This window comes from Schistocerca piceifrons, chromosome 2, assembly GCF_021461385.2.
Source record: "Schistocerca piceifrons isolate TAMUIC-IGC-003096 chromosome 2, iqSchPice1.1, whole genome shotgun sequence".
In the NCBI taxonomy this organism is placed as follows: domain Eukaryota; kingdom Metazoa; phylum Arthropoda; class Insecta; order Orthoptera; family Acrididae; genus Schistocerca; species Schistocerca piceifrons.
In genome coordinates this window covers 384,676,245-384,704,055 of record NC_060139.1, presented here as the reverse complement: position 1 = coordinate 384,704,055, position 27,811 = coordinate 384,676,245, and the positions used below count along the sequence as shown (strand labels likewise).

The window sequence follows — 27,811 nt, the reverse complement described above, 5'->3', positions numbered from 1 at the left end:
TATTACAATGGGACCTACTTCAGAACAAGGCATGTCATCAAACATTGCTTACCCACTTGCAAGAAAATGGAGGTGCACTACCAGCTGAGTACGAGTAGCTTCTTTGAGCCCAACAACAAAACAAATATGGGACCCATTTTAAGTGAGAATAGGCTCAAATCCATGGTGGAGCATGTAAACACCATCAACCAACTTCCAGTGTTGAGAAATCTAAAATAAGTAAAGTTCTTTCCATATAATACAAATTTGTACAACAAATTCACAAGCCTGTAGCTCAGATAGTGCATCCTCTAAACCAGCTCTGCTGAAAAAGGATACCACTCGTGTGTTCTGATGTATAAGAGCAAGCCATTACTGCAACTAAGAAAGTGTCTATGATTTGCTCTGTGCCTAGTGACATTCACACCTGACAAGCATTACATGTTTAGTAACTGACATCACAGGAAGGGACAGCAGCCCTCCCACCACATAAAGACACAGATAGCACAGAGCAGCTAATAGTGTTCATGCTGAAAATTATCACAGAAACCCATTATAACTACAAGCAAATAAAAAGAAAGGTGTTAGCTAGCAATTATTTATACAGTCAGAAAATTGTCATGTTGGGACTCCATCCACACTCTGCCCCCAGATCCTGCAGATGCTCCCCACATTGCACTGGTATATGACCAGAGTGAAAGCACTAGATGACACTATGCTTACTGGGTTACGAAGTACCCTGTGACTGAATGTGTTGTCCAGGCCTACCATACATACTTGCACCAGTCAATTACAGCACAACATTCCTCCACCTGGTTAAAACCTGAGTACCCTAACATATCACTTTTGCTAGCCCATTCCAGGGAACTATCTGGTTATTAGTGGCCATCATTCTGCCACGGCTGCCATTTCCATGTTCAAGAATATTCTGCACAACATAATGTCCTGTAGTGGTATTCAATTTGTAGCCTCCGTATTTAAGCTCTTCTCTCAATGAAATAGCATGGTATGCCTGACAATAGCCCCCTTTCAACCAGCACTGTATTCCAGGGTGGAACATCTAGAGAGGATATTATGGTGTAAAAACACAGAAAACTATGCTGTCATTAACAACTGAGGAAGCATTAGCCAGATTTCTTGCCACATGCCACTCAACCCTTGTGAACGGGCATAGTGTAACCAAAATTAACCACAAATGCAGCCCCATTACACAGTTTGACCTTCTGTTCGCAACACAATGAGCTTTGAGTCAGACTTCCACATCTGGGCTCAGGGAGGAACAGGGGGCATCAACTTTTGATATAGTGACCACACAAGACGAGTCATCAAAGAAATCCGTTTTAGCCACAAGAGCCAGCAAATAAATTGCCTCCACCCATGAAACTCAGGGACCAAGATACCCCAGAAACCACAGCTGCCCCCCAATCCCTCCACCTCCTCTAGGTCCATACCATCTCTGACCACACACACACACACACACACACACACACACACACACACACACACACACACACCACAGCATATTAATACAATCTGTGACCCCATACAAGTCACAGCAGCAATAGAAAGCCTCCACAGAGCAGAAATGGTTGTGAATAGAGAAATACACTCATAAAAAAAACAATCGCAACACCAAAAAATAAAAAAATTTGAGCAAGTAATAAAATTTCACCAATTAATTTGTCTAGGTAATATATTTAAGTGATTAACATTGCAAGTTCACAGCTTAATGTAAGCGGAAGACAAGCCATTGCAAATGTGAAATGCTGGTACATCAACAACCAGTGTAAATGTCGAAATGCTGAATGCAAGCATGCAAATGTGCATGCAATGTGTTGCACACAGGTGCCGGATGTCAGTTTGTGGGATGGAGTGCCATGCCTGTTGCAACTGGTCGATCAATACTGGGACAGTTAATGCTGTTTGTAGATGTTGCTGAAGTTGTCATCCGCTGATGTCCCACTTAAGAAAGATCCGGTAATAGTGCAAGTTACAGCAACATATCGACAACCTGTGGAGCATGTTGAGTTACAACAGCATGTGTGGCTATTATCCTGTTGGAAAAAAAAACCTGGAATGCTGGTTGTGAATGGTGAAACAAAAGATTGAATCATCAGAATGACCTACAAATTTGCAGTCAGGGCACATGGGATAACCACAAGAGTGCGCCTGCTGTCATACGAAAACACATCCCACACCTAACCCTATGTGTAGGCCTAGTGTGTGTAGCACACAGACATGTTCATTGCAGACCCTCAATTGGCCTCCTCCTAGCCAACACACAGCTTTCACTGGCACCAAGGCAGAGCCAGCTTTCATCAGGAAATGCAACAGACCTCCACCCTGTCCTCCCATGAGCTCTCACTCGACACGACTGAAGTTGCAAATGACAGTGGTTTGGAGTCTGTGGAGTGCATGCTGTCAGGTGTCTGGCTTGAAACTGGAGTTTAAGTAACCAATTTGTAACAGTTCTTTATGTCACTGTGGTGTCAAATGCTGCTCAAACTGCTGCTGCAGATGCAGTATGATGTGCCAGAGCCACACAGTCTTCCCACATGGTAGTGCCATGGGGCTGTCTGGAGCCCGGTCTTCTTGTGACCGTATATTCTCGTGACCACAGCCGCCAGCAATCATTACAATGGCTACATTCCTGCCAACTCTTTCTGTAATATTGCAGAAGGAATGTCCCGCTTCTTGTAGCCCTATTACATGGCCTCATTCACACTCAGTGAGGTGCTGATAATGGTGTCTTCGTCGCCTTACAGGCATTCTTCACTTACAGCAATGCACCACATCCAATCTCAAAGGTAACAATGCTCACAACAATTACAAAGCACATTTAAGGCTATTAGTGCCACTCTTATGCAACTGGTGCGGAATCTGAATAGAGATCACCGTTCAGATGTAGAAACATGCCTACCAACTTTTGTTTATGTTTCACAACTTCTTCTCAGTGTTACAGTTCCCCCCCCCCCCCCCTTCAACGGAATTTGATCTGCCATCCATGCAACATGCTGCATCCACCTTGCTGAACACAGGCACTAGCAGTGCCTCACATTTGGTAGCCCAGCCAATTTCATTTTGTCCACTTCTGCTGCAAGTGGCACAATTCAACACTGGTGTGCAGGATACAATCAACGAGGAGTTCAGTACCATACCTCTCTTCCTGCACTGTTACTATGAACAGTGATACCAGAATTTTGGGGACGACCAATAGTGGCCACTTGTTACGAAACTTCACTGGTCCATTTAGTAACAGTGTTCTGATAATACTACCATGCCTAATAGTACACCAACTAGTCATGCCACATGTCTGATAAATCACAAATCTGCTCACAGATTCCAAGACTATCTACAGATTAATATCACAGTGTTATTTAACATTTTCTCAGAAAAATGCCTAAAATATGTTTTAAATTTTCTGCTAAATTTCCTACACTTTTACCATTTTTATACATTTTTCTTTTGTAATAGATGCTATGCACTTTGATGAATAACTTTAGTTGCTCTCTATGCTGTTTTCAATTAATTTTTAAACTTATGATCATGTCATCTCACTCATAATAAATTTCATTTGAGCTTGAAAGAGTTGTTTACTTGCATACATATGCACAAATATATTTTTCCCCCCTTGTCCTGCTTCACTACCTTCAGGTTACCATTCACATGGAAAGAGCAGTCGGAAAGGGTATCTCCAATTAATAATTGAAACAATGTTGGTATAAGGATAACATCTCCAAGCAGTACCATAAGTTTTCTCCAAGTCGTGACAAGAGAATAAGACACATTACGAGATCTCAATGCAGGAAGACCTGCTGTATGCTCACCTCTAGCAATGGCAGGACATCAATAGTAGTATGGTATCTCTCTAACTAGCAGTGAAAGCAATCCAGACAAGGCTGCTGCTGTTGATAAGGTGGTAACATACTTACCAAATTTCTATTTAAAAAAGATTAAAATTGAATTCTTCCACAAGCCTTCCAGATTAAACTAATTTTCTATTGTGATATCAAAAGATACTGTAATAGATTTTGTTTTGAATAGCTACTGTGTCCCTGACCTAAGCCAATGGTGAGTCTAGCTGAAACAAGGAGGAGAAGCAGTTGAAAGCTGTCGAGCTCAAGACCCAACAATTCTTCTTAGTGATCATTCAGTGTTTTCAAAGGCTGGACCCAGAGTAGTTGTAGCAACGTTTGTGGTAAAATGTTTTACAAGTCTCTTTTGGGTTGCCTACCGACTCTACTCTTCACAATACGATCAGGAATTGGGCACCTTAAACCTCTTCTTGGAATCCTCTTGGTGATCTCCACTGATATTTTTATCCTGTGGAATATTTTACTGGGTTCAGGAAATCTTGTCACCATTTCTTTCTATTCACATTAACTTCTGAAAGCTGGTGAAGTATCCAGCTGATGGTCTGCCCTTGAACCTCATCAGTGCCACAGACTTGTCCCTTGTTGTATGTTGGCAGTATTCATCCCATCAGACAAGTTGCAGTCTAGCGACTATTTGGGTTGGACACTTTGTTAACTTTGTGATTCATGTCCATAATACATTCCCGTTAGTAATGGGTGTTATCTTGCTATTCAAACAAAGTCAATTAGCTGCACAGCATCCAACTTGCCCTGCTGAGCACTAAGTTGCCTTAATTTATTTCAGAGAGTGCTCTACCTCAAAGGCAAGTCCAAGTCAGGAAGTAGTTTTACTTAACTTTAAAGAAGAGCCTCCGTCTTAAAGCACACATTGGTTTCAAATCAGATGTGTTGCTCCCAGACACAATAGCAAGGTATATGTACTAAAGGAATAAATATTTTGCATGTATTATTCCATCATCTTTTGCGTGTGCATCTGGGATCAGGAAAATTTACTCCTCAGTATTGTGTCAAGTGGTTTTAATTCTGTCACCAACTCACCTGCAGGATAGCGGGAAGGTTATCGTCTGAAATCTCTGAAGAAGAGATGCATAACCAAAAGACAAAGGAATATTTTATCTGCCATAAAAACTTCAAGAGACACATACTGTATGTAGTTTGTGATTAAATAAAGTTTGAAGATTGTTGTACATATCTGGAAAGAAATAAAATTTTTGCTTTTTTTCTGTGTGAAATTTCACAGTGATCAGCAAACTACAACTACAGCTGTGTTATAAAAGAAAGATAAACAATATGGTCAAGAGAGAGTTTGGATCCAGAGCTGGGCCACCAGTAATATATCAGAGTGCATAACAAATCTGAAGTCCTGGTATCAAATCACAATGATGAAAGAAGTGTTAATGAGCAATGAGAAGATATAAAGACTGCTGTAAATGATGCAGTAAAGGAAAAAAAAGCGAACAACCAATCAGAAATGGTTCAATTATATGTGTGAACAAGCTGTGAAGGCCAGCTCTCATTCAGTTATATACGTGAACAAGCTGTGAAGGCCAGCAAGAGAGCTAGGGAAACACTCCCACTGCATAGAAATCTTGCAAGAAAGCAGGAAGTAGTCACAAACATAAAAAGAGAAACAAATAGGATTCTGAGGACAGAGAAAAGAAAGTTAATGCCCAACATGATTAATGAAATACGTGACAGCAGAAAAATGTTCCATGTGTTGAAACATATGAGGAACAGTAAAAGAAATGATGTGCTAGTTATTAATGATAAGAATAGAAATATGATACTGGACAAGCAAACATTTCTGGACAGGTAGAGGGAATATTCTGAGCAGTTGCTGAATGCTGAAAATCATGAAAATGTATTCCCAGAAGAAAAAACTTCATAAAGTGTAGAGGAAGAAGAAACTGAAGTAACTCAACAAGATGTAGATAGAGCAATTAATAAATTGAGAATAGTAAGACCCCGAGGAAAAGATAGGATAATCATAGAGAAGTTGAAGGCAGGACTTTGAACAGTTCAGAAAGAGATACACAGTCTCATAAGTAATATAAAGAAAGGAGGAGATCCCAAAAGAGTGGAAGTCCACTCTACAAAAAGAACAATAAAAGGAACTGTAGTAATTATAGAGATATTTCTCTACTAAGAGTACCATACAAAGTGTTATCACTAATAATTTTTGTAAAGCTGAAGCCTATTGCTGAAGATACTGCTGGAGGGTACTAGGCAGGTTTAGATTTTCAGGCAGCAAGCTCAACCATGGATCAAATTTGCAATATGAGACAAATCTGGGAGAATTGCTGGGAATTCAACCATCAGTTTGTGGTAATATTTATATATTTCTCAGAGGCATGTGATAGTTTACAAACATTAAGTACGCACAACATCCTGAGGGAGTTGGAATGCCAAGGAAGTTAATTAACTTGGTGAAAGTGTGTACAGTAGAGGTAAAACCCAAGGGAAAATACCAGTGGGAGCTATCCAAGGAATTCAACATCAGAACATGTGTGAAGCAAGGTGATGCCATTGCTTTTTAATTGGGTCCTGGAGAAACGAATTTGGGAAATGAAAAGGGGTAAAAGGGTGAAGCTAAATGGAAGGACACAACTACTGGGATAAGCAGACGATATTGCAGCCATAGCAGAGTCAGAGGAAGAGATGGCAGAAACTGTAGAGAACTTTGCAAAGAATGCCAGTAGGACTGCACTGAGGATTAATATGGAGACGACTGAAATGAGAGAAGTATCCAGAGAAGCTCCCAATAATATGGAAAATAATCAGAGTTGGAAATTTTCAATACCTTGCCACCTGGTTCGACAACCATAATTACCTAACACAACAAATTAATCAATGTACAATCAATGGGTCTAAAACTGACATCAATCTGAAGCAGATAACATCATCAAAAAATCTGTCAGTTAAGACCAAACTTAAAGCCCACAATGCAGTGTTTTTACATCGGACAAAAATGTTAAGCATCACAAAAAACATGAAGAGAACCTGCTGATCTCTGAACAAAAAAAACCATGAGAAAGATCTTTGGACCAACATGCAAAGGGAACACATGCAGACATAGAAAGAACCAAGCACTAGGAACTGTATGGCCTAATCAAACAACTGAACATTGTGCAGAAAATGAAAGAATGGAGAATAAGCCTGGCAGAGCTCTGCCAGAAGGCCAGGGAAAAGCTGATGAAACTCATCCAATTGGAAGGCTACAGAAGTGAGTTGAGGATGAACTGCAGAAGGACCTTCAGCAATAGTATGTCCATGAGAACTGAATCCAAAGTGCACAAGACTGCTATCTACAGAGGAATGATGTAAGGCCAGGACACAATCTTCATGATCAATGAAAACCGATATACTCTCAATGCTCATAAATTAGGAATAATGGTGATACACAGTGAAACAATGCTCTGGTGGGCAGATTGCAAGTTTCAATCACCTCGGGGTATGACCATGCGGTGCATTTGACCTGCAGTCATCACATGGTGGTGCTGGTACCAGTCCACATACGCAGAGGTGTGTTGGTGCATATCAGAGAACGGTGCAGCGAATAAGTTCTAATGGTGACTGTGCGTCGAAAATGGCTCAAAGAACACATATTGATGATGTTGTGAGGGGTAGAATACTAGGGCGACTGGAGGCTGGTCAAACACAGGGGGTCATAGCATGGGCCCTCCGTGTGCCACAAAGTGTCATCTCAAGATTATGGCAACGATTCCAGCAGACAGGAAATGTGTCCAGGCACTACAGTACGAGATGTCCACAGTGTACAATACCACAAGACCAATATCTCACCATCAGTGCCCGCAGACTGTCATGGAGTACTGCAGGTAGCCTTGCTCGGGACCTTACCGCAGCCACTGGAACAGTTGCCTCCAGACACACAGTCTACAGACGAATGAACACACATGGTTTATTCACCCACAGACCTACAAGGTGCATTCCACTGACCCCTGGTCACAGGAGAGCCCATAAAGCCTGGTGTGGAGAACACAGTACATGGTCATTGGAACAGTGGTCCCAGGTTATGTTCACGGACGAGTCCAGGTATAGTCTGAATAGTGATTCTCGCCGGGTTTTCATCTGGAATGAACCAGGAACCAGATACCAACTCCTTAATGTCCTTAAAAGGGACCTGTATGGAGGTCGTGGTTTGATGGTGTGGGGTGGGATTATGAGTGGAGCACGTACACCCCTGCATGTCTTTGACAGAGGAACTGTAACAGGTCAGGTGTATCGGAACGTCATTTTGCACCAGTATGTCCGCCTTTTCAGGGGTGCAGTGGGTCCCACCTTCCTCCTGCTGGATGATAATGCATGGCCCCACCGAGCTGCCATCATGAAGGAGTACAGAAGATATCAGGCAAATGGAGTAGCCTGCCTGTTCTCCAGACCTAAACCCCATCGAGCACATCTGGGATGCTCTCGGTCGACGTATTGTTGCACGTCTTCTCAAACTCCTAGGACACTTCAGGAGCTCCAATAGGCACTGGCGCAAGAATGGGAGGCTATACCCCAGCAGCTGCTCAACCACCTGATCCAGAGTATGCCAATCCATTGTGTGACCTGTGTATATGTGCATAGTGATCATATCCCATATTTATGTCAGGGTACATGCGCAGGAAACAGCGGCGTTTTGTAGCACGTGTTTTGGGATGGTTTTCTCAACTTATCACCAATACCGTGGACTTAACAGATCTGTGTTGTGTGCATTCCCTATGTGCCTACGCTATTAGTGCCAGCTTTGTGTAGTGCCACATTGTGTGGCAACACATTCTGCAATTATCCTTAATTTATGAGCAGGAGTGTATATGTGCGTTGTATGATATAGTTATTAGCCCATAAGAAATAATTAATACAAAATTTTTATGAACACTTGGAGCCAGGATTAATGTCATATAAATGAAAGCATTTTAAAACAACAAAGTTCTCTTTCCTGTTCTCTTAAACATTGACATTCAGATATGAATAAAGTCACATTTACATTGAGAAATACATTACAGAATAATGCATCAGAAGTCACGCACCATCTTTTGTAAAGCAGTGTCATATTGCGTACAACAGCAATAACATAAAAATTTAATCCTTCAGTATCAATACATATATATATTTTTTATAAATCTACATTTATACTCCAAAAGATACTATATGGTGTGAGACAGATGGTACTTCTGCTACTGTAATACAACATCAAGGGGATGAAGAAAGTTAAATGCAGGGATTTCAGCAGACCATTTTTTAACAGTCTGAAAATGCCGCCTTTGCTTTGTTTGTGTAAATATGAAATCCTCGTTTTTATAAAAGAAAGCATCCTAAAAAAAAGAAAACATATCTATGGCCGAACTATGATTTCCACACATATTAACCTAGCCAGAAGCTTAATCTACATGCAAACACAGCAAGTACAAACCTATACATAGGGGAATACACCATACTGGAGTTATGTTATGTAACCATAAACCTTCTTTCTTAAAATGTGTACTGACATTAAATACTTCTAAGGTATAACTGAAACAGTTTTCGCTTGATCACTGCTTCTACTCTGCCTCTGAATTTTTGGAACATCACAATAAGTAAAACTCATTATCAAATATTGTTAATTATGTAACTTTATACTACAGTTTATTTTGATTGTGTTGATCAAGTAGTCTCAATTAATTAACTACTGCTATCATATGTACAAGAAATGTAGTATATCAATTTATTATGTACTTTGATTGCGTTTCATGTAGTCACAATGACTACTAAAGTCATAACTTAATTATGTTTACCGCTTGTCCTAAATCACATGTACAATGTACTAAAAACGATTTCCTGGAGCAAATAAATAAATACACAAATAAATCCCTCTCCCTTTCCCCTGTTCCAGTTACGAATGGCATGTGGGAAGAATGCTTGGTGGCAATTCTCTGTATTAGCTCCAGTTACTCAAATTTTCTTGTGGTCACTTCGCAATATGTATGTGGGAGAGAATAATATGTTGCCCAATTTTTCATGGACCATAAGCTATCATAATTTCAATAGCAAACCTGGTAAGGAACTCAGACTGATTTGCAGTAATTAAGAATCAGTCAAATAAGTAGTTTGTAAGTCACTTCAGTTGTGGATTAAATATATTTCCTCAAAACTCTTCCAATGAGTCTCAGCCTGACTTCTGCTTTTCCTAAAATTTATTGGGCAGGCTTATTTCATTCAGGTTGCTCTGGACGGTTACTTCTAGATATTTTTGGTGTCACTGTTTCCACTGATTTGTGGCCAACACTGTAATCATACAATTATTTTCATTCAGATTGAACAAACATTTCCTGTATCAATTACTGATCCTGTGCAGGTCTTTCTGAAATTCACTACAGCCTTTTGACATTGCTGTCTTCTTACAGACTACTACCACTACATCTGCTGACAACCCTCCTGCAGCTTTTGACATTATTCGCTATGTCATTTATGTATAATGTAAATAGTAATGGACCAACAACACTTCCTTGGGATACTCCTGAAATTACCTTATCATCTGCCATTTTATTCTTTTAAGAGTGGTATGCTGAGTTCTATCTACATGTCAGTCTCAAACTTAATCACAAATATGTTCCAATAATCATCACATTTTGTTTACAAAATGACAGTATGGAACTGTATCAAGTGCCTTCCTGAAGTCAACGTACACGGCAAAGTCTACAGCACTCTGGATCTCATGGGCAAACCGAGCTGAGCAGAGATTCACGATATCTCTGTTTGGAGACTCCATGTTTTTTATAGAGTAGATTTTTGTTTTCCAAAAACATTATAATACACATACAAACATGCTGCATAATTCTACATGAGAGTCACATCAGTGATGTCAACATATTATTTGCCTCTACTGTACAACCCTTCTTGAAAACAGGAATGACCTGCACTTTTTTTCCAATTGCTATGTATCTTTCATTGTTCAAGAGACCTGCAATAACCCACTGCTAGAAGGGGAGCAAGTTCTTTTGTGTTATCTCCACAGAATCTCACAGGTACCTCATCTTGTACACAAGCCTTTCTACTATTAAATGAATTATAGCTTCGTTTTTATTCCATGATTACTTATCTCAATATCTGCCATTTCAGCATTTGTTTGATGATTGAAAGGAAGAACTGTATTATGGTCTTGTTGTAACTGTGACAGGAATGGTCGCAGGGTTGCCGCTAATGAAAACACAGCAGGACCAACCGGGAGCGGCCCGTGACTGATGAACGGGAATGGAAGGACAAGCATGATGACAGACAACCGAGCAACACCCCAAGATCAACAACAAAGTATTAAGCAACGGGGCCACAAGAGACAACCCCATGAAATCAAAACAACATCCACTCGTAAACGGGAAGTAAGCACACGCAAAGTAAACACGATGTCTTTAAGTGAGATATCAACCAACCCAACCTGAATACCAGACTGACTCGCTGTGTGAGAGGCAGCCGCCCAAATACACAACAGGGTATGTCGCTATTGGCCACTGGGACCACATGCTCCATAGTGGCGCCCTCACGTTGGACTCGGGGCCAGGAGCACGCACAGCCACGGCTTATGGCATGACTGCTGCAGAGATCTCTAGTGGTCATCGAGTTCCATGCCATCTGGCGCAGATTCGAAACCTGCATCACTCAGTACCAGAGGTCTTCTGTGGAGAAATAGTTTCTGTAGACCAAATTCGGTCTTTCAACCGTTTCTCTGCTGTATGGCCACTAAGCAACGTGAGTACTCCGCTGCAGACTTAAAATTTCATTCTGGAATGGGTGTACTAATTTTACAAAAGACCACACTTTTCAGGGTTTTTAGTCAGTACACTTATCGCATTAAAAAAATTATTTCTGTAACACAAAATGGCTACTTCATGTGTGCTGCCTTCCAACCAGAAAAGAGCAATCACCAAAGGAATTTGCAGGTATCACAAATATATTTTTAATACAGTACATGAGCCATGGAACTTTATTGCTAACAACTACATGTGAAACGATCATATCCTTTTAAACTCCACTACACTGATGGGATACTCAGCAAAATACAGGGTGGTTAATTAAACTTTTGCTACTTGGAGCACCCCCATGAATAACAAATGGTCACAGGACAATGAAACTTTGTGGAAACATTTGTAAGCACATCTAGAAGAGAAGTAACATAAATAAACCACTGAAAGAACAAAATTTTGCTTCTCACATGAGAGGGGTAACATTTGTTAATTGTGTACCATGTTTAAGTGGCAGGTTACAAACATTGTTCAATGTGATGACCAACTGCATTCACAACAGCCTGGAATCACACTACAGATACAATTTCATAACTGTTCATAGCACTTTTCAAACAATGGATCATGGAATGTTTAGCTGTTGTGACACAGCTCACGCCCTGCTTGAAGGTTGCGCATTACGTCCAGTATTCTCAACCCCATGGCAACAGTGACTTCCCCAATAAATTGTGGTGCAATTGTCCGTCGGCCTTTCCTAGCAATTCCCAAATCACCAGTTAATCTGGACTTAGAGATCATGTTTCCCAACTCCAATGCACAAAGGGAAACTCTCTCCATATTCCTTTAATGTGTTGATACTCACAAAGAGCAGCAGCACTATTGCTGTAGTTTTGATTAAACAGCTTTACAAGTAAAGCCCTCCCCACCTTGTCCACAACCATGTCAACTGTCTGCAACTGTAATGCACATTGATGCCTGTGTTTCAACCCTCCATTGCCATACCAGTATTGGCATCTAATGGCAAGTCATGACACTAACATTAACAAAAAAACAAATTCTGCAGTAAACATACTGAACATCATTCCTATAAAGTTGGGTACCCATATGGCAAACAGTTTTCTGTTTACACTGACTCGAGTAGCAAAAGTTTAATTATAACCATCCTGTATACAAAATGAAACCAATGTACAGCTTGAATGGTGGTTATTCTGAGATACAGACTGTCAGGGGGAAGCCCTCCCCCCTCCACCCCCCCCAAAACACACACACAGTTTTTCCTTTCCATTAAACTAGATGCAAGACTGCTGTCCACAACATAGATAATATTAAGGTCTCAATATTTTACCTGAAACATTATAAGCCCAATAAGATGTATACTTTTGAGGAAACAGATTAAATCCCAAAGAGTTTCATACTGCTTGATTGTTTATGATAGCCCTCTTCACATGTTCTTAGTTTCTCTTTTGTGCTGCCTGCACGAGTTTTCTCTAACGAGTTTACATATTGATTATTAATAATATTTGCTAGATGTGTTGTGTGTTTTGCTTTTTTAAATCATCCTGTTACTTTTGAAAATAAGCTATATTATTTTAAATTTTTCTCAGAGTTATTAATTTTCGATATAATATGGAAAATTGTTCATTTTTTTTATATATAAATCTTCCCAGAACTATTTTGAGAGTTGTACATTCAATCAAGCCTGGACATTTTGTACAGTTCCCCTTCTCGTAAAACAATATTCATCACCTTTTGCTACCCACATCATCTATGATGCCTGATTTGTACATTCTACAGTTTTCACTAGGAAACAAACAGAGAAATTAAATTGAATTTAGAATTAGCATTTCATACATCATTTCAGCTGATACCCCACATACTTCCTATATTCACTGTCGGAGTAATTAAATGTTCTTTTTCCCTTTTCACTTAAAGTAGTTGTCAAGGTATCTATTGTGGCCTACTGACAGTTGTAATCCAAGAATAATTTTAGAATGGATGCACAACTGGTAAATGATTTCCTTCAATGTTATTGTGCAGGTGGCCATCTGCTTGGAAGAATTAGGTAGTATTTCATTAAAGATATTCACTTATATAAAACATTTTTTTCTTCACACTCCAAGTTCTTATCAATTTGCTGGACCATTCCCACAACTTGTACATCAGAACTCGCCTATTTTTCATGCCACACATAGTTCTCAGCGGGTAGAAACTGCTGGCTAGACACACACTACAAGCATCAGACGCCTTCCTTCACTCCACACTTTGGTTCACCATACCTCAGCACTGATGGCTTCTTCAAGCAGCTAGTGATCTGTTCACTCCCCTAGGTGTCTCTTGCATCCCACACATTGAAATACAAATGTCTATCTACCTATCTAATTCATGTGTTCTCATTTGAAACTATCCCTGCTGATGCCACTCCCTTGACTTCCCCTATGACCTGAACAGTACCCTTCTGCACAAACAGAATTATAAGAGCAATAAGTAACAAAGGATCTCGTCAAAATTAAATACATTACAATGAATATAAACATAATTTTGTCTATGTCAAAACTAACAGAGGAAACAGAGAAGTTTACATACCCTGAATTCTTTTTGCAGGCATTCTGAAACTGCTGCCAATCAAGATCAAGGGTATCATTAAGTTGTTTCAGCTGATTCTCCACGTAAAACATTGACTGTTGGATGCTTGTCCAGTAGTGCAAAATAACAGGATCCAGGTCTTGCAGTAACGGAAGTTCTTCAAGCCTGCCAACATCACAACATTACTCAAAAAAACTGCAAAAAAAGTAGGGTCCTATAATTCTGTGAAAAAACATTAACCACCAAAGTAACAGGTACTTCTTTAAAAAATTTCATTTTTATTTTAAAGTTTTCTGTTGATGATGGTTCACATGGGTCTTTATTACATTTTTTTAATTATTTATTTATTGCGCCCATGTTAGATACTGGATGATACAAAAAGAAAGCACAGGCTTTAGTTATTTATTAAAAACACACTATGAAAGATACAAACACATTGCACATTCACTGGAAAGAGGAAGGTTCAAAGTTCCATGTTCACACAAACATTATACCATATACCCAGCATGAGCACCATGATTTGCTCAAAATATGGACCACATAAATATGTGGTCCACTTCTACAAACAAATCAATAGGTCCCTGTTTACTGAATCAACAGCTTCAACTATTTGATTTCTCAGCTCTTGAATGACTGCCATAGGTGGGACAAATACTCTTGACTTTTATGCATCCCTCAATAAATAAATAAATAAATAAATAAATAAATAATACAATAAAAATAATAATAAATAATAATAATAATAATAATAATAACAACAACAACAACGACAACTGCTAGTTGCGAGGCCTGGTGACCTGTGAGGCCAAAAGCAATGAACAAGATTTTGTTGTCCACCTCTTCCAATCCAACGATGTGGGACGGTGTTACAACAAAATTGAAAGCTCTGGAATCTTTGTGAAGTTGAGGAAACAACGAATTTTGCAGCATGTCCAGATATTCCTGTTACAGCTTCCTCCGCAAAAAAGAAACTTTGTGAACAGAAAGAGCACAAAACACATTCAGTTCAGCGAGTCTCTTTCATGTTCGATGACAACATCAGGATTTTGTGACCCCCAAATTCTTACATCATTTTGGTTTACTTCACCAAACACACGAAACATCGATTCATCCAATAAGATGAGCGGTCGGAATAAGTGTCCTCTGTCTTATCCCAGAGAACAGTAAAGCCAAATTCTTACATTCTTTTACCATCACCGGAACGCAGTTGCTGCAGTAACTGCAATTTGTAAGGCTTCATATGCAGGTGAAATTCCAGAACACACCACACTGTTGTTTGAGGAAGTAAATGTTCTTGGTCTGCTTGTCTTTAGGATTCCAAGGGCTCAATGGTAACGCATCTCCGATACGCTTGACATTTTCATCAGACATTCCTAACCAACCAGTGCTTATCGCTTTGCATATGCATCGAACTTCCAAGAATTTTGCATGCCACTTGAGGCTTCTATCGCTCCTGTCTAGAAACTGTGTTATGGAAGAATAACTCGTGCATGCACTGTGACACATGGTCTGAAGCGGGTTCATTCGAGTACAGCGTTACAATTTTCATCTGCTAGAGGACAATTGTGTACAGAGACATTCAAAAAGCAGGCCAAGAGAATGTTTTTGTGAATTGTTCTGTCTATTTCTTGAAGGCTTTTTTGGTTTATTTATGTTTGTACAATTTTGTACATGCTTTTAACAGTGTGAATGATGCGTGAATGTGGTCTAAAGTAAAAATGTAGATCATTGTTCTACTGATGAATGCCGTACGAACTACTGTAGAACCCCTCTTATTCAATCTTGGATGGTCAGTCATTCCGGCTAGTCCGACCATGCTCAGGTTCGCGAGCCTGTGCCGACTTGTCACTGACTGGACGCCTGTCGGGCCATTGTTGCGGTGTCTATCGCTATGCATATTGTTATACTGTATGTTATTGTGCAGTTTTATCCTTTGCTGGGATTAAAAAACATCGTCGTTTGCTTTATTCCGTGTTCTCTACAGTACTTATTACTGTAGATTCCTTGTGTGTACAGTTGTCTGTTTTTCAGCATGTCTGGATTCAAACGTAAACATGTAACTCTTTCACTAAATGAAAATTTAGCAGGGCTTTGAGACTGGGCGAAGGAGAATCGCTCCAAAAAATTGCAAAGGAACTGAATGTAGGTGTTATGACAATTAAGGATTGGAGGAAGAATCGGAAAGACATTGAATCCTATACAGTTACGATTGATGGTGAAAACACTCTGAAGAATCGCTAAACATTAAAAAAGCCTAAACTTGAACTGCTTGATAATAACGCATTGTGGATATGGTTTTGTCAAGAAAGAAGGAAAGGAACACCAATATCTGAACCAATCCTCAAAGAAAAAGCGATAGTTTTGCACAAAAAAGTGCTATAAACAGTTTTTAGTTTACAGTATATATCATTTATACGTTATTAAGTACAGTACAGTACAGTCTGTAATTTGTCATTTTTTCCTTTTAAAACCAATACATATTATAGTGTGTGCAGACATCTTTTAGTTCTTAAATCATTTAATTTTTTGTACTAAATGTCTTTTTATATTTTTTGCAATAAATATTAGATTTTTTGGATAACATGACCTTTTTTTGTTCCGACCATGGTCCCGGTCCCGAAGGTGACGGATTAGAGGAGTTCTACTGCATTGAGAGAAAGTTTTACGACTGTGTGAAAGCAGACAACAGGGAATTTTGTATCAAGAGTTCAGTAAGTTTATGGTAAAAGGAAAGCTAATTTGAGTGAAAATGATAATATTTAATAATGTAAAGTGTCAACAAAATATCAGAATGTTAAATATTTATTTCGAGAAAAAGTACAGTTCGAAAGTGTGTTATCTGTTAATTGGTTAGTCATGAAAGATGCGGACTAATGTGGGAGAATAATGTTTTTCTATTGGCCTTAAAGAAAACTGACCAATAAGAACGAAGTATTCTTCACATGTTTTTTCTCTTGGAAATACAGAATGCTTTCAGCAGTCTAAATGATTGCAGCCCAGCCTTTCAATGGTATGGTCGCGTGTAGTGTGAGCTCTGAAGGAAGTTATAATTTGTAACAATATTATGAGAAGGAAAGTTGCCACTCACCATATAGCGGAGATGTTGCAGTGTGGTTCCAGTTGCCTGAGACTGCAGTCGTGTGTGTGTGTGTGTGTGTGTGTGTGTGTGTGTGTGTGTGTGCGCGCACGTCTACTGTTGACAAAGCCCACTGGTCGAAAGCTTTAAGTGTGAAAATCTTTTTGTTGCGCCTCTCTGCGGCTCGGCATCCCTGTTATACAGTGAGTGGCAACTTTCCTCCTCATAATATTGTTACACTCCATCCTGGATTTTCCACTGTTGGAAGTTATAATTTGCTGGTTTTAGTTGTTCTACATGCTTTTAAAGTGGTTTTTTTTTTTTTTTTTTTTTTTTTAGATGTTATGGATTTTTTAAGTGATTTTTGTGTATGAGAAAAGACAGCAATTCTGCATGGCATACTGAACAGATTGGTGACTAAAACCTTGAGTGCATTAGACACTGATAAACTCAATAGCATGGCAAGCATTTTCATTTAAGAGCAATCTGTGCTTAGTAGCTGTTCAGATTTTGGGAAATAAGCTACCATAAACTTGCTAACGAGAATGAAAGCATTTGTGCATGACTGCGTTAAGATTAGCACGGGCTTGGCAGTGAACGTGTACACTGTCAAGGTTCTGAATATACTGAAGTTTTGCCAATACTTCCACCTTTCGATTCAAAATTAAGACCTTTTCCCAATTTTTGGAATAGTTACATTGTATGCAACCTGATGTGAGTTGCAGTAGAGTAGGTTTCTGCTCGGCTTTCCTACCTGCGATCTGCTGCAACGAGTCCACAGGTAGCTGCAGGTAATGGACAAAAGAAACTGTGCTGCCGCACATGGTGCATCTGTGTCGAGAAAATAGTTAAAAAGCTGTAGTACATTGAATCTGTGGTTGAGATAAATTTTGTGAAAGACCATATAGTGAACAATAACGAAAAATTTTGTAAATCGGTACAAGCAGAATTTTGAACGGAACCCGTTTCGAGTCACCAGAGAGACTTACGAGAAAGAAGATGATGTTAAACTGTTACAATAACAACAAGAGCGCATTGAAGTCCAAGACAGCATCAAACCGATATCAACGAGCAGCAGTACGGCAGGGCAGTGCTGCCAACTTACATGACAAATGGGGATTCTGAAACTGGTACGGCAGACGGAGCAGGTCAGGTCAGATTCAGAACGCCAAGGCTGTAGCGTTCAGTGAAAGATAAGTTAAATTTGTTACATCTGTGTGTGTGTGTGTGTGTGTGTGTGTGTGTGTGTGTGTGTGTGTGTGTGTGTGTGCGCGCGCGCGCGCTGAAAGACTGAGTAACATGGTAAATGATAAAGATTTTGTAAATATGATAAAAGACGAAGAACTCTCATTCGGTGAAAGTGGTTCACAAACTAGCACACCTGAACAGAGGGAAGGAGTAGATGTTAAACTAAAAGAGGAGGTTTTTGATAATATTTCTATGTTATTTACAAACAGTGGAGTGGAATCTGTTTCAAGGGTGTCAGTTAATGTAACTAGTGGGCGTAATGTAAATCCTGAAAGTGACATTATGCATGAAATCAGTAACAACCAATTGTGTGATGACAATGTCAGTAGTGTTACTGAATCAAATGTGTCAAATGTGGATACCAAATTAGGTACAGTACTGGTGGAACAAGGTAAAAAGGACACAGTAATGCCGAAAATAGAACCTGGAAGTATGCAAGAAATGTATGGTGTATTAATGGGTTCTATAAAAGATGGAAACAAACAACATACTAATTTGGCTGAAATAATTGGTCAGAAAATTAGTAAACTTGGTAAAAAACTAAGAGCAGACTGCTGTTTTATAAGAAATGTGGAAAAATGATTTGAAGTCATTAGAAAGTAAAGTGGGTGGCAAAATTTCTGAAGTTGAGAATAACTGCCAACAATTCATTAAAACTGTAAAAGTGAATTAACAGAGGCCTTAAAAAAATTTGCTATTGACAACAAACAGGGGGTAGATTTGATAAAAGAAAGTGTGCGGAAAGTAGAGGTCAAACTAGAGGCGGTAGAGTATGTATGTGTAAATGATCACAAATTGTTAGACAGTAAAATCAGTTCTGAATATGTCAAACATATGAATTAAGTAAAAAGTGTAGAAGAGGTTGAAAATAAGTTGGATGAGCATAGCAGTAGATTGTGCCAGGTTGAAACTAACCTCAGACATGGAACTAACAGTAGTGGGTATCATTTTGTAGTAGAATCATCGGAAATATTATATATCACCAACAGGCAGTTTTCACGCTTTTGATCCAACAGGAAATGTACATCCAAAAGAATTATGGAATGACTATGGAGGTGTTTTACCTAGTTGGTGGTCAGTCAGACAAAAAATACGGTTTATTACATCTAAATTCTTGGGAGAGTCTAGAACTTGGGGGGTTATTGCTACTCAACAGTACAATACTCTAGTTAAATTTAAAGACGCTTTTTTGAAGAATATTGGGGCAAGCAAAAACAAATGGTGTTGCTAAATAGCTTCTGGGCTGGGGGAAAGTTTAATCCCTGAAAGGAAAGCGTAAGAAAGTTCATGTGAAAGTGGATGGCAAATCTGTCATATTTAAACAATAAAGTTGAGCCAGAACAAATTATTATGGATCTGGAAGGTAAAGTGCCCGTGAACTGGCGAAACAAAATTATTGCAGCTCCGAGGGATGACGTTCATAAATTCATTAGTTATTTGGAGAGTTGTTGCTTGAGGAGCACCACACAAATCGTAATGTCAGACCACCAAATAATGCAGAACCACGTCAGAATGCAAACGTTAACAGAATTGGCGTGTACTGTGGAAATAGCAGGAGCAGAGGTGCTAGGAGGTGGCACTATCCAGCAAAATAATGGGGAGCAGATGCACAATTATCGAACATATTCTCCAGTGCGAGAGGAAGATGTTGCGCCAAGTCAACAGCAAATGGGGGTAAATGTAAGAAATGGTACAGAATCCCAGAATCCATTAAACTAAATGCTGTCTGTGAAAGGGCTAGCATTTACAAGACAGGAAGTAGTATCTGAACCTGCTAGCAAAACCCTTTGTATGTGTTAGCACTAAACAGATGGGGATATAAGTGAGGAGCAAAAGAAGGTAGTAACAACAGACGAAACGAGCTACATAAAGAGCTGTACATTTAACGGAGGTTTAGGGGATTTTTTGGACAGAGATAAACAAAATAAGCACTCTGTTGCAGACAAAAGGGGTGATGTATTAGCGGAAAATGTGATAGAACCTGATTGCCAGAAAGTGTTTACCAACCAAGTTGAAGTAGAGTCATGTTCTGGGAAAGGAGAAAGTACAGAAGCTGAAGAATTACCGGAGATGAGTGAAATATAGGGAAATGAAAGTAACCGGATGTGAAAAGTGTAGTAAATAAGGGAGATTTTGATGATGAACACTTAGGTGTAGGGGTCAGAAAAAGGCATATTGTAATGATGAAAACGGATATACAATGGCCACATAGTTAAAGGAAGTTTAACAAATATACGAAAAATATACCTGTATAAAGCTGAAGAACATTTATTATGAAAGGAGTATGAATGAATGTGGGAGATTATATATATCGTAAATTAAAAAAGTTTGATATCTGTTTAATATTGGTAAATAAAAAAATATATGAAGAAGAAGAGGCACTGCGCAAAAGTGGTAACTATGTTTTTGTAAAATGTTTGTAAATAATTGCTTTGTGTGAAATGTGTGTTTCACTATTAAATATTCTCAAGTTGAGTTAAAGTAAAGAAAAAGTTTAAGTTTTGCTTTCAATAGCAACTAGTTTTCTCTAAAAGAAACTCATTAACTCTTCCAAAGGAAATAAATTCTTGAAAAAAAATTTCTAGTAGATTTGATCTTGCTGATTAAAGTAAAATAAAGAAGCAACACTCTGTTAATTTACTTTCATTTAAAGTCAAGTTATATTTCATTTAACATTGTAAATTCTTGTAATAAGAAGAGGTTGTGTATTAGGATGAGCGTAAAGAAAGTTGTCTTTGACAAAAGTACGGTTTCAAGGACAACATTGCATGTAAACCCTGGTAGGACAGATATGTGCAGAATGGAGGAATGTTATGGACGCTCCACTGTCAAGGTGCCATAATCAAAAACCAGGGAAATGTATGTGACGAAAATACGATAGTGATGTGCTGATGCTGAGGTAGGATAAAATACCATTATCAAATAGAAGGACACAAACTGAAGTGCCTTTAAATGAAAAAGTGAACAAGTAGTTAACTTCAAAAGACTTTCATGAAACATGAATTTAAAAAATGTTGAAAGAGCTTTTAAAACATTGAAAATTTGTTTTGAACATTTGCATCAATTTTGTCACGTAAGAAACAATTTTTTATACAGAAATTAAAGATTAGGCTAGGCTAGTTGTAGATTGCCAAGTTTATAAGATTTTAGTTTATAAGAATGAGAATTTTTTGAAAGATTTAAAATTTGAAGCCAGGACTGATGATTTGTATAATTCTAAAATTTTTGGGAGAAAAAAGAAAATTTATAATCACAGGGTGTGTGAGGCCTTCTATCGCTCTTGTCTACAGTCTGTGTATCGGGAGAATGACTCATTTGTGCACAGTGACAGCTGGTCTGAAGCGGGTTCAGTCCAGTACAGAGTTCTAATTTTCATCTGCTAAAGGACAGTAATGCGCAAAGACATTCAAGAAACAGGTCAAGAGAATGTTTTTGTGAACTGTTCTGTTCATTTCTTGAGGGCCATTTTGTTTATTAACGTTTGTACAGTTTTGTATATGCTTTTAGCGGTATGAATGTGGTCTAAAGAAAAAATGTAGGTAACTGCTGTATGATGAATGCTGCACAAATTCGTGAGAAAAAGTTTTAAGACAATGTGAATGCAAATAACGGGGAATTTTGTATCACGTGTTAAGTAAATTTATGGTAAAAGGAAAGCTAATTTGAGTGAAAATAAAAATAGTGAAAAACGTGAAGTATAAACAAAATACCAGAATCCTAAATATTTACTTCGGGGAAAAAGTACAGTTCGAAAGTGTGTTATGTGTTGATTGGTTAGTCATGAAGAGCGCGAACTAATGTGGGAGAATAACGTTTTTCTATTGGTCTTAAAGAAAATTGACAAAGCAGAATGCGTGTCTTTTCTCTTGGAGATATAGAATGCTTACAGCAGTCAAAGTGGTCGGAGCTCAGCCTTTCAATGGTCCGGTCATGTGTAGTATGAGCTCCACAGGATGTTATAATTTGCTGGTTTTAGTTGTGCTGCATGCTTCTAAAGTGTTTTAAAGTGAAGATATATTTATTCTGGCACGTCTTTCAGAAAGTACAGATTTTTTAAGTGATTTTGTGTATGAGAAAAGGCAGTAATTCCACATGGCATATTGACCAGATCAGTGACTAAAGCCTTGAGTGCATTAGACACCGAAAAACTTAATAGTATGGCAAGCATTTTTATTTATGAGCAATCTATGCTTAGCAGCTGTTCAGATTTCAGGAAATACGCGACCATAAACTTGGTAATGTGAAAGAAAGGGTTTGTGTGTGACTGTGTTAAGATTAGCACAGGCTTGGCAGTAAACGTGTACATTATCAAGGTTCAGAATATACCGAAGTTTTTCCAGTACTCCCACCTTTCATTCAGAATTAAGACCTTTTCCCGATTCTTGGAATAGTTACGTTATATGCAGCCTGGTGTGAGTTGCAGTACGGTAGGTTTCTGCTCGGCTGTTCTACCGGCGATCTGCTGCAACGAGTTCACAGGTAGCTACAGGTAATAGACGAAAGAAACCGCGCCGCCTAAAGCTCCTTGTCCAGAGGCGGTTTCTTGCTGATTCAACAGCAACATGCACATTGCACTCAAAACAATGGTTTGACTTCACACAAATTCCAATATACAAAATGATTTCTCTGTGCTGTAGTCACCATGTTGCTACAAACAAACAACAGTGCAGCTGTGTCAAAACTTTCAACCTTCTCCTAACCAATGACATGTGCAATGTGTTTCTACATTTTGTAGTTGGTCACAATAAACAAATGAAATCTGTTCTTTCTTTTTGAATCACCCAGTGCAAAAATTTATAGGGGTCTTCTGCGATTACAAATGAGAAAAACAACAACTGTTCTGGGTCAGCCAAAAATTTAACAGCAAAGAATTATCAAAATCTGTCTCTAGAGTAAGGTCCAACTACTAAATTTAACAACAAATGTTTTTGTCAGCAAAACTCATCCTGCTTCTCTTGCATATAAGAGAATGATGAAGCATTCATTGTACCTTTAATTTTTTATTTCAGGTAGTAACTTTTACACTTATTAGTTACATGTGATAAAGATGTCAACATATGACCCACTACAACAGTTTACAAACACACTACCTGTAGTTTGTTTCTGAAATGCATTTTTGGATGAAAAATACAAGTGGGATATAAAAGGTATCTTTTCTCTTACGCTACTAAAGCAAGCATGCTACATGTTGAAACAGAAGAAATTAAAATGTTAACTACCTGAGCTTCAAGCAAAGTAAACAATAACGTGAACACTAAGCAAAAGCACACGGAGGAGACTCGTAAGTTCACAGCTTCATGATCATCTTAAAACTTGTTGCACACTGACAGGTGAAATACACACATCAAAAAAAGTTTTGAATCACCTCAGTTCCTATAGTATTGGAACCTGTACAGAAAACTGGAATAGAGATCAACATAAACATCACTTCCACCCTTTTACTTTTCATGAAAACCACACAGTAAATGTTGTACCACCATACCGTGAGACCTTCGGATGTGGTGCTCCAGACTGCTGTACACACTGGTACCTCGAATACCCAGCAGCATGTCCTCTTGCATTGGTGCACGACTGTATTCGTTGTGACATACTATTTACAAGTTCATCAAGGCACTGTTGGTCCCGATGGTCCCACTCTTCAATGGTGATTCGGCATAGACTCCTCCGAGTGGTTGGTGGGTCATGTCGTCCATAAACAGCCCTTTTCAATCTATCACAGGCATGTTCAATAGGGTTCATGTCTGGAGAACATGCTGGCTACTCTAGTCAAGTGATGTCGTTATCCTGAAGGAAGTCATTCACAAGATGTACATGTTGGGGGTGTGAATTGTCATCCATGAAGACAAAAATGCCTCGCCGATATGGTTGAACTATCAGTCGGAGGATGGCATTCACATTTCGCACAGCCGTTACGGTGCCTTCCATGACCACCAGGGGCGTACGTAGGTCCCACATAATGCCACCCCAAAAAAGCAGGGAACCTCCATCTTGCTGCACTCGCTGGACAGTGTCTCTAAGGCGTTCAGCCTGATCGGGTTGCCTCCAAACACATCTCCAATGATTGTCTGGTTGAAGGCATATGCGATACTCATTGGCGAAGAGAACGTGATGCCAATCCTGAGTGGTCCATTCAGCATGTTGTTGGGCCTATCTGTACCGGGCTGCATGGTGTTGCAGTCGCAAAGATGGACCTTGCCATGAACGTCGGGAGTGAAGTTGCTCATCATGCAGCCTACTGCGCACAGTTTGAGTCGTAATACAGCGTCCTATGGCTGCATGAAGAGCATTATTCAACATGTTGGCGTTGCTGTCAGAGTTCCTCTGTGCCATTATCCATAGGTAGCGGCCATCCACTGCCATAGTAGCCCTTGGGTGGCCTTAGCAAGGCATGTCATCGACAGTTCCTGTCTCTCCGTATCTCCTCCATGTCCAAACAACGTTGCTTTGGTTCACTCTGAGACAACTGGAACACTTCCCTTGTTGAGAGCCCTTCCTGGCACAAAGTAACAATGTGGGCGCAATCGAACCACAGTATTGACCGTCTAGGCATGGTTGAACTAAAGACAACACCAGCCGTGTACCTCCTTCCTGGTGGAATGATGAACTGATTGGCTGTTGGACCCCCTCCATCTAATAGTCACTGCTCATGCATGGTTGTTTACATCTTTGGGCAGGTTTAGTGACATCTATGAACAGTCAAAGCGACTGTGCCTGTGATACAATATCCACGGTCCACGTCTATCTTCAGAAGTTCTGGGAACCGGGATGATGCAAAACTTCTTTTGATGAGTGTATTAACCATTTCTCTTCACTAAATTTGTCATTCAGTCACATAAATACACATAAAATACGGTATCCTTATAAATTATTTATAGCAGCAAAAACCGTATATAGTAGTTTGTGTAGTTACTCAGGTGGTTTGGTAATTTTCCGTCGGCGGGATCTGGCATCCTCTACCCAAACAAATGTCTCCATCATCAAGCCTCTCAGGGATTGCACCTCAGTTGTTTGAGCTCGTGTTGTCTCTTCAAGCTCACGACAAAATTCCTCCATATTTTCTACTTTTTTCTGCAATAATGTTCTTTCTTCCTGTATTCCAACCTTAAAAATAATGAAGCGATGCGATTTCAGTAACATTAACAACATTATCAATCAAAGGAATCAAATTAATGAAAGCATAAGGCAACAGCAAGAATAGATTCTGAGAAATTTAAACAGTGAATATCATCAGTCTGCACTAATTAAATCAATAAATAAATAGGAGACAAAATTTAGTCACTCAGCACTCTGTAAATTCTTTCATAAAGGAAAATTTTCAGGGATGTAGGTCAAGCCGAAGTACATAACAAATAGATATCTGGTAGAAACAAAGAATGTCGGCATGACTAATTGTTACATTATATTCGTAAGAAAGGCAACCACTTGAATGAATCTGTATGGAAAGTTGCCGATAGGCACATGTAACAGTACAGTCACTACTAGCTTTTGAGCTAATGCTGTTTTTCCAGTTTAGGTGGAATCACAATCGCAATGACATCCAAATGCACCCTTCCACAGCCGCAGCAACAATGATGATTTACGAGTGGTTGATCAGACTCACAGAAGTGGGGGGAGGGGACCATGTCAGTAACTGGAGGCAAAGAAGGAGGGGGAGGGGGGTGAGGTAATGAGAGACATGATACCTTTCCTTCTCTGTTACAAGTCTCCCTGCACACACAACAATAAGCTTCAGATAAATACTGTATTTACTCTAATCTAAGCCCCACTTTATTTCCGGTTTTTGTAATCCAAAAAACCGCCTGCGGCTTAGAATCTAGTGCAAAGTAAGCGGAAGTTCTGAAAAATGTTGGTAAGTGCCGCCAGAACTAACTTCTGCCGTCGAATATATGTAGCGCTACACAGGCATGCTTTGCTAGCACAAAGATAAATACTGGCGCCAAAACCTCTGCGTCAGTAAATAAATTAAAAAACGGTGGAAGACGAGCTTTTTTCTCCCCCCCCGAGTTTCGACCACTGCATTTTCATACATTATCCAACGAAGTAAATACAAATTCCGTATTGTTCATCTTTGAATGTAACAGCATTTCAATGGGCTACGAAAATCCGACTGGCAAGACTGGGATGTTTGTCAATATGGCCAACTCTACATTCTGAATTTTTTCCTACCTGTGAGAAGAGATGGTTGCTAATAGGAACTTTTATGAATTGTGAATCACATGCAGTATTCTCTTCACCATAAGATTAATACGAATATAAACATTTTGCCATGTATTCTTTCGTGTTTGCTGCTATGTCATTTAAATCCTGTCTGCCTAATAAACTACGAAACTAGTGTGAGACAACAGCAAACGCGGAAGAATATACATACCATGTCATGTTTATATTCGTATTATTCTTAGTCCTAATAGTGATACAGTCAGAAATGAAGCACGGCACTTGACTAGATTTTTAAATCTAAGATGACTCTAATTTCTATGCAGAATGTAATGTACTAAAGAGGCATCTGCAAAGATTTTCAAACGGAGAAAAATTTTCGCTAAACTCTCGTTCAGAACACCATCTGTCATACGCAGTCTATTATTTGGTTCTTGTTGATCATTATAATAGAAAGCAGCAGTGTAACTAACAACAAATAGCAGTCTCTTGCTATTGTTTCGCTAATGTGACGATTCTCTCTCTCTCTCTCTCTCTCTCTCTCTCGCGGCGGTAGCGCGCACACAAAAGCAAGCCATGCCGCGAGCGGCGATAGGCCATAAACACTCATTATCAGAATGCGACAAACAATGCAGGACACAGTACAGTAATGCATTTTCAGCTTAGAGTGACATAAACACTTATAACAAAGAGAACGGCACTTATCAGATCAAAGAAAAATAAGCAATCAATTCAAACCAGACGAAGCGCGTGAAAAAGGAAGGGTACCTGTATAAATGCGGACGGAGAGCCTGACGCATAGCAATGGCTACCTGGTAAAGCTTAACTGCTAAGCTTACGACTCGAACCAAACTACTGTAGCTGTATCGTCATTCATTCGACCTAAATTGTGTCTCATATTACAATGGACCAACTTTGTTTCGATTTGGAGGTGCGGCCTAAAACTTCTCTCTTCCCTTGAATTTCGAGTCTCAAAATTCAGGTGCAGCTTAGATTCGGGAAATTTTTTTTCCTTGATTTCAAGTTTCATTTTTCAGGTGCGGCTTAGATTCGAGTGCGGCTTAGATTCGAGTAAATACGGTAGATTGATCCCATCCGGAATTTTCATTATTGTAAAATTATTTTTGAAGTTAGCACATAATCAATGAATATGATAAATAATCATGAAGATGATACTG

At 39.2% G+C, this 27,811-nt stretch overlaps 1 protein-coding gene across 1 annotated transcript in view; it reads right to left on the bottom strand.

Moving 5' to 3' along the window:
- The window catches only part of LOC124774965 (nuclear pore complex protein Nup214-like), a 131,360-nt gene that overhangs the window by 73,205 nt on the left and 30,344 nt on the right, over positions 1-27,811 (bottom strand). Inside the window, 2 exon segments of the mRNA XM_047249692.1 lie at positions 14,156-14,320; positions 25,390-25,580. Coding sequence (XP_047105648.1) covers positions 14,156-14,320; positions 25,390-25,580 — 356 coding nt within the window.